The 10,834-nt window shown below is 38.8% G+C and overlaps 1 protein-coding gene across 2 annotated transcripts; it reads right to left on the bottom strand.

Moving 5' to 3' along the window:
• Positions 1–231: 231 nt before the first annotated feature.
• LOC113012094 (14-3-3 protein zeta-like) lies at positions 232–8,450 on the bottom strand. Of its 2 annotated transcripts, none has more exons than XM_026152069.1 (6): positions 8,292–8,450; positions 7,399–7,809; positions 3,538–3,661; positions 3,187–3,350; positions 2,988–3,083; positions 232–1,734 (listed from the first exon to the last, which is right to left on the bottom strand). In XM_026152069.1, the coding sequence occupies exons 2-6, from the start codon at positions 7,690–7,692 to the stop codon at positions 1,669–1,671; spliced, it is 744 nt and encodes a 247-aa protein (XP_026007854.1). In that variant the 5' UTR covers positions 7,693–7,809; positions 8,292–8,450; the 3' UTR covers positions 232–1,668. The 2 variants fall into 2 exon arrangements, with proteins under 2 accessions (XP_026007854.1, XP_026007855.1); XM_026152070.1 differs by having other exon boundaries at positions 8,302–8,450.
• Positions 8,451–10,834: the final 2,384 nt, after the last annotated feature.

Here is a 10,834-nt window from a genome sequence, read left to right as displayed (position 1 = left end):
AGGTAAACATTTAACCCATATCAAATGTGGAAAATGTCAATTGTAAATGCAAATTTAATGTCATAATTCACTGTTTGAGTCATCTCAAGTTCGCTTTTTATTGATTTAATCCTACAGGGAGTTTTAAGTACAGTTAAAAATTCCTCATTTTATCTTTTGTTTATAAGCACCAAGTTAAAAAAAAAAAAATTAAAAAAAAAAAAAAGAAAAGAAAAAAGGCAAAGGCTGAACTTGGTTTATAAAAGGTTTTATTTATGTTAACATAGCCGATACATACAGATTCAACAGACTGTTCAACAAGGCTTCTGGGGGGGGGGGGGGGGGGGGGGGGTCTACAACTGAATGAATAGCAAAATAGTGGTCCAAATCTCTAGTGACAATCACTGGACAGACTAACATTTCACCCCTTCTAGGATGTGTACAAACTTGCATTGGAAATGGATAAACTTGACATTTGGACAGGTTTGTGTTACAGCAGTTTCCCATGTCAGTCTGAAGATGCACAAGACCCAGAAGATCAAGGTGGCCTCTCTGCTGGAGGATGAGGAGGACTGAAATTATAAATAAATCAGAATAGAACAGACTGGAGTGTGAACATCTACTTCAACATCCACATCTCAGTCTGGTTTTCCTTCTGTGACGTGAAATTTACAACGAGAGAAAATAAACAAAGTCCAACTAGTTCCCAGTGGACATCAAGTATCAAGACAGTGATGCATTAAGGACATTACAGGAAACTTCAAGTCTCATCACGGTGTATGAGTGATGAAAAGACAAGTTCACTGAAATTCAACCAGCTGTCCATCGGGGTCTAGTGCATGGACATCAGAGTCCTCGACATCCACAAGCTGGCTGCCTCTGAGCGCTGTTCTCGAACTCACCACACCAGAGAGGTTTAAAGGAAGTGATGCGCATTAACAACTTATTATATTTAGGAAGTGTATCAACACCACAAGGTTTAAGAGACAAGCATGTCCCTGAATTTGATCACACGAGGCCCACTATTACCCACCAAGTATAAATGCTTCATCAGACCCAGGACAAAGTGAGGGAAGTTAAACCTGTTGCTGGGCGCCGGTTTAGCTCAGTGTGTCTAGCAGGCGACCACATGCCATAAGTCTGAGAGCGGCCGGCCCGGGTTCGAATCTGACCCACAACCCTTTGACGCATGTCTCCCCCTCTCTCTGCCCCCGCTTTCCTGTCCTTTCTTCACTGGGTGTATCAAAATAAAAAGGCCAAAAAAAATTAAAACTGCTATGTAGCAACAGGTGTACTACAGTAAGATATACAAGGAAATTAGTATGTGTGTAATATTTGTTATTGGAACAAAATACAACCATTTTATGAAGTTTAGCTTTCCAGTTGTTTTGCCTCTAATTGAGGTAGGGAATCTGATATCATGTTGAGCTAGCATTCACGGTAAACTGCACACAAAGGGGATGGCTGAGACCACAAAGTACAGGAATGGAGGGTTCTCTCTTGTGTCCAAATCAAGTGTGTGTTTTTGTCGTTTCTCCCCCCCATATTAATACACAACCGTTTTCAGCAATGTTTTCATGGTAGAATGTTTAAGTGGAGCATTTTAAGGAATGAAGGATGTATAAAAAGTTGTTGTTTTTTTTCCTTTTATTTTTTGGAGTCAACCCCAGCAGCATGGGCTTGGGCTTCTTAGTTCGATGGCTTGGAGCCCTCTTCTCCCTCTCCCTCTTCAGTGGCGCTGTCTGATGTCCATAACTATGGGAGGGGGAGAGAGAGACAGAGAGATTTAAGACAGGCAAATATCCAGATTCATTCACAGATTATGATCAATTTAATGAAAATTTACTGTATTGTACACACTAAAAAACAGGGACACTGTTAAAAGGCATTTTTAATTGATTGGGTGGGGTCCAACACTTATCCAAACACGCAACCTGACAGTCTCAGCCATTTTATCATGAAGGGATACGGTTTTGAAGAATGACATGTTTCTTTTAAGCCAATTAAAAGTAATCGTGACTTTATAACCTCAATGTCACACAACATGCATAAGCCAAAGACAAGTCATGCTCTGGCCTTTGCTACACTGACTTGTCAAGTGACAGAAAGCCTTCTTCCCCTCAGCACACAGACTGGCTGGATAACCACAGGAAGTCTGTGCATGTGCAGAAATAGCCGATTCATGCTTATGCTTGCATCTTTCATCAAAAAGGATCTGTACACTGCAGATTTGTCACTTGGGATAAAGAGTAATGGTATTTAAATGTTTGTGGCTAAGTATTGATTGTTTTTTCCAAACAAACCTTAAAAAAAAAAAAAAAAATTAAATTACAACACTCCTTGTCATACATTGGGGTGGGACACTGGAAAAAAATAAATAAATAAGGCAGCTGCCCAAGCAAAGTTGTTTTATGGGTATCTCGATGCAAATTAACAGTCTGGGTTATCACTGAAACTGCAAACTGAGGGACAGCACTGCTTTAAGACATCCTTACTAGTTGTGATCATACTTTGTCAATTTTCTTTAAAGGAAAAGTTTACATTTCTAATTTTTGCAGGTTGTGTGTCTTTTCCCCAGATGTTTGTAACTCTTTGTAAGAGTCAGTGCACACGATTCAATGGCAATATATGATATACATCTTTAAGCAACATATAAGATGTCTCCTGTACAGGGAAGGAGGAAGAAAAAAGAAAAGAAAAAAAGAGGAGTAATAGGAGCTTAACCAGCGCTAACATATTACCTTGCCTTGGTGCGACTTAGTGTTTAACACATCAGTTTTGTTGTTTAAAAAGCACCAAAGTCACAAAACCAACAACCACAGTGATACACACAAAAAAAAAATAAAATAAAATTCCCCTTCTTCTTGCTTGAAACTTGAATTAGAAATTAAAAATACTGCCCAGCAATATTTTAGGTGTGGCTGAACATCAGGTTCATGACACTGAAACAACTATGATACATTCGGTTCAGTGAAAACTGTTTTATGTCAAAAGAGTAAAGCACTCACTGTCAGGTTATCTCTGAGGAGCTGCATGATAAGAGTGCTGTCTTTGTAGGACTCCTCTTGTAGATTGTCGAGCTCTGCAATAGCATCATCAAATGCCTGCAAGTGCAAAGATAAACAGCAACACTTAGAACTGATCCATTTCCAGCTGTTTACAACTTAAGACCTCAATTAGTTGTCAGATTACTATTAAAGTCTGTACCTGTTTGGCCAATTCACAGGCTTTTTCTGGGGAGTTCAGGATCTCATAGAAGAAGACCGAGAAGTTAAGTGCCAAGCCCAAACGAATGGGATGTGTGGGTTCCATTTCAGCCTTGCTGATGTTAAATGCTTCCTGGTATGCTTGCTGTGAGCTTTCAATGGTATCTAAAAGGAAAAAATAAATCACTTGTGTAATTATCAAAGTTCCCAAACAAATCCATTGAACAGAAATTGTTCAACTTAAAGACTACACTCCACTTTCAGCAGGAGGCAAAACTGTAAACTTAAATAAATGAAAACTTACAAATGCTAGTGTGAGAATAAAATAACCGTAGTACTGATGTTAACTCACTTGTTTTGTTTTCTCCACTGGCAACTTCAGCAAGGTATCTATAGTAGTCACCCTTCATCTTTAGATAGAAGACTTTGCTCTCCGAATTTGAAGCATTTTTAATTAGATGGTCCTCCAGCAGTTTCTGTGAAAATAAATGTGAGATTAATTTCAAGTTTACAGACCAAATACTGAACAGCAAAACTTCAGTATGAATATTATTTATTGAGCCCCAAGTTAAAAGATATGAGGACTGCAACATTCAACACCACTGGATGAGCAATGGTTCATCCAAGTGTCATGCTGGCCTACATCCATTAGAAAGCTCTCCTGCCTTTGCTCTTTACGAGTACATTCTGTATCCATCAGGAGTCAAGTGCATATGCTCACACTGTCATTTTGAAGGATCATTTTACTTTGTGGTAATTTCAGCTGAAGTTGCTCCAAATTGCACAGAACCAGGCCAGGCCTCTGGTGTGTCCCCAGCTGCCCCAGATACTTGCATTTTGTGCAAGGACTGTGCAGCATGGTTTCACATCTTATTGCTGACACTGCCGTTATTGCCATTTTGAAACAGCCATGGCATTGCTTATAGGCTAGAGATTTTCTCAGATATTTTATAAGGTACTATGTTTTTACAATACTCCCATTACAATGGTCCATTTGCACCCCCCCCCCCCAATTTTAGCACATGCAGTAAAGACTAACAATGAGCATCTTTGCACAGATAACAAAGAAAACTAAGAAAACTAATTAAATCCACCTCATCTGAATTTGAACAGTTTAGATGATAACTACATCTGATATAGTTATGGTAAGATATACAATCAGGTGCCCAAAGTTTATTTCTTTCAATAAAAATAAAAAGCTACATACAACCCACATTAACATAAGTTAACCATTTGTGTGGGCTATACATAACATACTGGGGTAACAGCAGAAACTACAAGCTGATCATTTCTCCACCTGCATGTTATGCCTAAACAAACTCCATCCCGACTAGTGCTGAGAGGTATACGGTAATGGTTTAACGGTATAAAATTTTTGATTTTTTTTCCCCATATACCACAATCCCCACAGAAATTCCATGAGCAAAGTCTAGGGAAACAGAAGCTCTGGCTGCAATGGATCATTCCCATAATTACTACTTGAAACCACAAAGTTCAGAAAAGACCCATACTTGCTCCATGTGCATACTGCATACTCATTTAAATTTAAAAAAACAAAAAAAAAAAAAAAAGGAGAAAGAAAGAAAATGCTGTCCATCTCTAGCTGGCAAATTCAGAATCTGCCTGAAATTGAATCAAGTTTGCGAGAGAAGGAAACGCGAGCCCTGATGCTCAGTGGCTAGTTTACAGCTACCTTCTCCTTTCTAATTTCGTATGGGGTTTTTTTGGGGTTTTTTTTATAAATAAAGCCAAAGTTCTTTAACTTACTACTTGTCTAGAGCAATAAGCTTTGGTTGTAAAACCATCTTAAGCTTTAAAAACTGTACTTGCAAACTACTTTTTGCAGTTTTGAGTAAATAACTAGTTACTTAAGACATAAATGACTCCTTTTTACCATCCATCTGCAACAAAGACCAATGTAGAAAGTCTTACCAACCACATCTAGCCATTTTGCTTACATTTTACTTAAAACTTTATTTTTAGCTTTTTAAACTGTTAGTTTTAAATTTGTATTTGCGTATTTTTCCATTTACCAATTGCCTTGCTTTGTGCAAATATTGCATTTAGCTACTAGATTCTATTTCCAAGTTAAATTACTATCAACTGTTACGTTTCGGTCACCTAACAGTATTTTCCCCAACTTCGCGATGATTAAGCTAGGCTAAGTCATTCATCTTTGAGTGGATATGTATAGAGGATTACTTTGGCTAATCTGTCAGTGAAACTCACATGGCTTAACCGATTGAAAGTGCAGATTAACTGTTTGACTAAATGAAAAGCTTGATACTCTGCAGACAAACATCAATTTTACCTACAACTTCCGTTTTACAAATTTAAACCGTTTTCAAACAAAAAGGTCCATACCCGCCATTTCCAAACACGCTCAGCTGAAACACACAAGTGCTAAGCGTTCCTCTTTCATTGCATATTCTACACAATAGACAAGAAGAGGAGTGCATTTCCCTTCAGAGCTTTCACACAAAGCTCTGATTTCAGTCACCAGTGCTCACACACACACACACAGCATGGTGTTGTTACATTTAATCCCAACTGTGCAAGTGTCTTCACATTTTTAATGTGAATTGATGTGCTTTCAGAGTATGGGCGGATCCCTTATCATTTCACTATTAGCTGCAGGGTGTTTCCTTTACTTTTTACATAGCAAAGGTTAATCAGGCAGAATAACGCAATGTGTCTGTGTCCTCCCTTTAGAATATCAAAGATGCCTACGCTGGAAATTAAGAGTTTTGCTGAAGGCTTTAATTTTTTTAGACTGTGTACAATTTAGGGTTTAAAACTTTTCAATAGCCTGCATCTGCTCAGCTGACAAGCCTATAGTTGTGTTTTAAAGCTCTAAATGCACATGCGTGAAAACCGGAGCAAAGCATCTCCACACCTCTGCTGTCTGCACAGTGAAAAGTCTAGCACTTGTCACTGTGCAGGAAATCAAATAAGGCGGCACATAAGCAGCTTACTCGTCTATTGCCGTCTTTGCTCTTCTTTGTGGGTGCATTACCAACTTGTAAGGCTTCAGCAGACAAGTTAAGGCATGAGCACTGACACGCCCTTCTCTGCTGACAGGCCCTCAGTCAAGACTCAGTAGGGAGAAAGCTGAAAGCTGAGTCACTGCCATGCAAGCGCACATCCTCATGAACACGCATGGAAGATGGTGGAAAATGAATGCTTTCTACGTCTTTGCAACACATTTGAAAAAGGCATCAGCTCAGAAAAATTATTTCAATCTTATAACTAAGGTTTCACTTTGATCCCCTCTAATCCATTATCAAGGCCAGCTAGAAACAATGTAAAGAACCAATCTGTGATGTAGCATTGGGTTAAGTAGTAAAGCATACTCCAGCAACTTTGTAATGATAAGCCTTGAAATGCAGCAAGCAAAGTCTGAGAAGGTATTTAATTGGACTGGTTTTAATAGGTGGATCTGCACAACAAAGGATGACTTTTTTTTTTTTTTTTTTTAAACCAATCAAGCTGAACTTGAGGAAGAGTGAGGCATTTCTGCATGTATAAATGGCACCAATAATATTATAGACTACACTGACTATCATCTACAGCATACATGCAGTGCATTTCCTAGGTTAAGCCTTTACCCATTTAGACACACCTTTTTGGTGCAGCTAATCTGACCTTTCCTCAGTTACAGCACACCCTCACAAGTTTAAGCCCATTGTTTGAAATCCAGATTCCCAAAAGACAGGAACAGTGGGAGGACAACAGAATACTTCCTTGTCCCCACTGGTTTTAGAGTCCATATTTACAGGACAACTTACAGGAAAGAGCATTGAATTCAATTTTTAAAAAAAATAAAAAAAATTTAAAATGCAAAATTAAAATGTGTGTGCGTATCATATTTAGATCTCAGGTAAAAAGTCTATTTGCTTAATTAAGTGCATTCTTAAAAGAAAAAAAAAATCTTGTGGAAATCTCTCCTTACAACAAAACACATCAAGCATTTGCCACTCCCCTCAAGAGCAAACGTAGATTCTAAAAAAAGAAACGCTGCAGTTTTAGTCACCACTAACTAAAGTTGGTTACAATAATTATAATTTAGTCAGCAATAAGACATTACAGCTTAGCTTCCAGAGTACATATTCCAAGACTGTGGTCTCCATCTCACATATAAGCAACATGCGCTATGCTGCGCGATTTAAAGAAAAAAAAAATAAGTACAATTAAAAATATATATACACTTTACCAAAACACATCTGCAGATTTCATCCAGTTCTGATTCCACTTTCTCGCGATATTCTTTGACCATCTGCTGCTTCTTTTCGCAACCCTCGGTCTTCAGTCCGATGCTGGATATCACCCTCCATGAGGACCGCCTCGCCCCAACCACGTTTTTGTAGGCGACGGACAGCAGGTTCCTCTCCTCGTTTGACAGCTCCTCTCCCATCTCTGTAACAGCCTTCATACATTCTGCCATGTCGTCGTAGCGCTCAGCCTGCTCTGCCAGCTTGGCTTTCTGGATAAGATCCGTTTTAGCCATAGTTTATATATTTATTGAAGCGAGAAATGAGAAATCCCGGGAAGGTGAGTGACAGTCGAGGACTGTTACGCTTTAGAATGGCCGTAGGATGGGATGGACTGTGGCAATCCCCACAAGCTGCGGAAAGACGTTAACAATTAGTACGATGGGACATATCAATATACAACTGGAGGACAAGATATCCCAACGATAATCGTAACGGGGCGTAAAAACGGGTTTAAAATAGCACAATTTTTCCAAACTGAACGCGTTAAATCGCTTTAGCGTACAGAAATTTCCGATCCCAAACATAAGTAACCTGTAGTGTTAACAGTAAAGACACTTGATCTCGCTATACGGTTCTTTTAAAGCTGCGGTTTGCTGCGAGCATCGGAAGTAGGAGATCTACTGGCAAGCCCGTCTCACAATTGAACCCGCCACAAAGCTGTCTGCTGCACCTAGCTAGCGAGTTAGCAAAAGAACTAGCTGGCTACAACGGCCACTCCTTTCATTATGAAAAAAAGTCACTAGTTCCAGAAAAGCCTAAACGTACCCACAACGTGTCACTAAAGCAATCCACCACTAACCGTATATTTTCCAGGAAAAAAATAAATACTCACTGTTGCTGACCTAATGAAGTCTAAATTTTCTCCCCAAAATGCTCCGTTATGAGATAGTGACTAGAAAGGAGAAGAACGGCGGTGGCAGCAGAAAAAAACCCAACTGAACTGCTAAAATAAAGGGGGGTGTGGGGGGGGGAAAGTCATCTGAGTGTTGACTCTCCAATCATAAGTCCGTCTCGCATTTGATTGACAGGAATAGTAAGCTCTGTAAACCTGTAGCTGTTTAGCGCGGGGGAAAAAGGCGGGCTTATGGTGGTAGTTTGGTTGAGCGGAACGCTGCAGAGACTGAGGCCCACGGGGTTTCCTCCAATGAGACCAAGGGATGAAGACGTCATCGCATTGCCATGGTGATGCTTATCCAATCACGCCCTTGCCTTCCACAAGCTGTGGGCACTGTAGGCGGGTGTGGTTCTGGCTTTTTTTCATGACTAGAAATTTGCCTTTTTAAGTGTTTTGGATAATATTTCATTGGTTCTTTCTTATTTTAAAGAAATCACTTGAGAACTTGAGTCGATATCTGCACATTTTAATTACTGTGGCTAATTTCTGTGTTGAAATCTATCCAGCTTTAAATCCAGTAGGCTTTAAATCCAGGCATAAGTATGTCAGTTAATCAAATAGCAATGCTGAATCCACTTTCACATATGAAGACAAGTCAGCAGCCTTGTTTATTTTGATTTTCATTCTGCTTTTTTGCCTGGATTTAAGCTACTTCAACTGTCACCAGGATTGATTTAAATGATTTAAATATCATCTTTAAAACTCCCAGTAATGCCCTCTAACAATGGAAGAGATTATTCTGCAGCAACTAAATAAAGTTGTTGCTTTCACATGGTAAAAGAAAGTGATCAGCTTTTGACTGAAGTAAATGGGATTACACTTTTATGACCGCATTAATTATTATACAATAATACAAAGATACAGTGCAAAGGTGTCTTTGCTTTTGATGTCGAGGACAATACAGAATAGGCTGAGTGGGCTTACGTAATGTGTTGAAAACCTTGTGAGGCTGCTCTCATCTAAAACCTGTATGACAGCTGATAACAACAGATAACAGCTCGCTCTCTCTCTCTCAGTTTCCCTGACACTTAAAAAATGACTATGATCTGTAGTTTACCTGATACTTCTAATTTTGTATCTGGGCTGGGCTTGCAGTGCAAATTGTCTGTCAAAAATGACTTTCCTTACTTACCTTGTATTAGCTGATTTGATTTCTTGTATGTTTGACAAGCAGTAACATGTCAAAACTTCAGTTTCCCAATTGACCACTTAAGACCAGCTCCAAATTATAGTGAAAATCTCATGAACCTCCATTTTACAATGCCGAACTAAACAGCAAAATTAAAGGTGTTTAAAGCCTTCAACAAAAGACGTTTCTTTTCTTTTTTTTTGTTCTTTTTTTAAACTAATTTCCAGCTTCTAGATAACTGAGCTTTTAAGCCAGGGTGAACTGTATGTCAGCAGTAACCCTTGTCCCGTCTCCCTCCCCCCACCCCCAACTGGCTGAGGCAGATGACTGCCCCTCCCTGATCCTGGTTCTGCCAGAGGTTTCTTTCTGTAAAATGGGAGTTTTTCCTACTCACTGTAACCAAGTGGGGGTCTGGTTGTTGAGGTTTTATCTGTATTATTGAAGGGCCTTTACCTTTTAATATAATGTGCCTTGCAGTGCCTCCTGTTGTGATTTGGCACTATAGGAAGAAAAAAAAAATTGGTAACCTGTTGCATCGCCCACAGGGGCTTCAAGAAACAGTGTACTGCTTTGCATTTCCTTCATCACTTTCATGTCAAACTATAACATAGAAGCTTATCATATTTGATACATACAGTTTTTTAGACTTCTACATCATCAGTGTGATCGCTTTTTTTTAAATGCCAGATATAACAAACATGATATAATTAAGTCATATATGTATATTAAAATTGAATTCATTTTTTAAAACAAATTTGTCAGATGGTTCAATAAACTCCCCATTTTCAAATATTTCTAGCAATTATTTCATATTTCAGGTTTTAACGGGTAAATTTCAGACCAAACCCAATTCTGGCAAGTGCTGGTGTCAAGAATTGCTACCTCACTTTAACTACAGACTACAAAACTACATGACAGCTTAGTTTAATGTGTCCGAGTGACACATTACAAACACTTATGTGTGCATTTTTTTTTCCATTGTTAAGCAATTGTGTGTTTTGAATGAAAGTCTGGTAACATTGTTTTTTTGTTCTGCTAAAAGACACTAATTAAATCCCCTCTATTGGCCAAATATTTGGGATTTTCCTCGCCACACCTACTGCACTGATGCACCTTAATCATCAAGATAGTTATGTAACCCTGCACAGGTCTACCCTTTCATCCAAATATGGTCACATCCCGATTTAAAAATCTTTTACATATAGTCTGTGTACCTTAGTCATATATATGAGTGGGTTAGTGTAGATGCATTAGTTACCACTCCTAACAGACCTAAAGCAAGCTAACGGGGCCTTTTAATCCAAGACATAAATGGAAAAGGTCAGAACAACAATTGAGCAATAGACACTTT

This window comes from Astatotilapia calliptera, chromosome 19 (genome assembly GCF_900246225.1).
Source record: "Astatotilapia calliptera chromosome 19, fAstCal1.2, whole genome shotgun sequence".
Classification (NCBI taxonomy): domain Eukaryota; kingdom Metazoa; phylum Chordata; class Actinopteri; order Cichliformes; family Cichlidae; genus Astatotilapia; species Astatotilapia calliptera.
The sequence above is the reverse complement of the archived record's forward strand: the minus strand, read 5'-3'. Positions and strand labels throughout refer to the sequence as shown.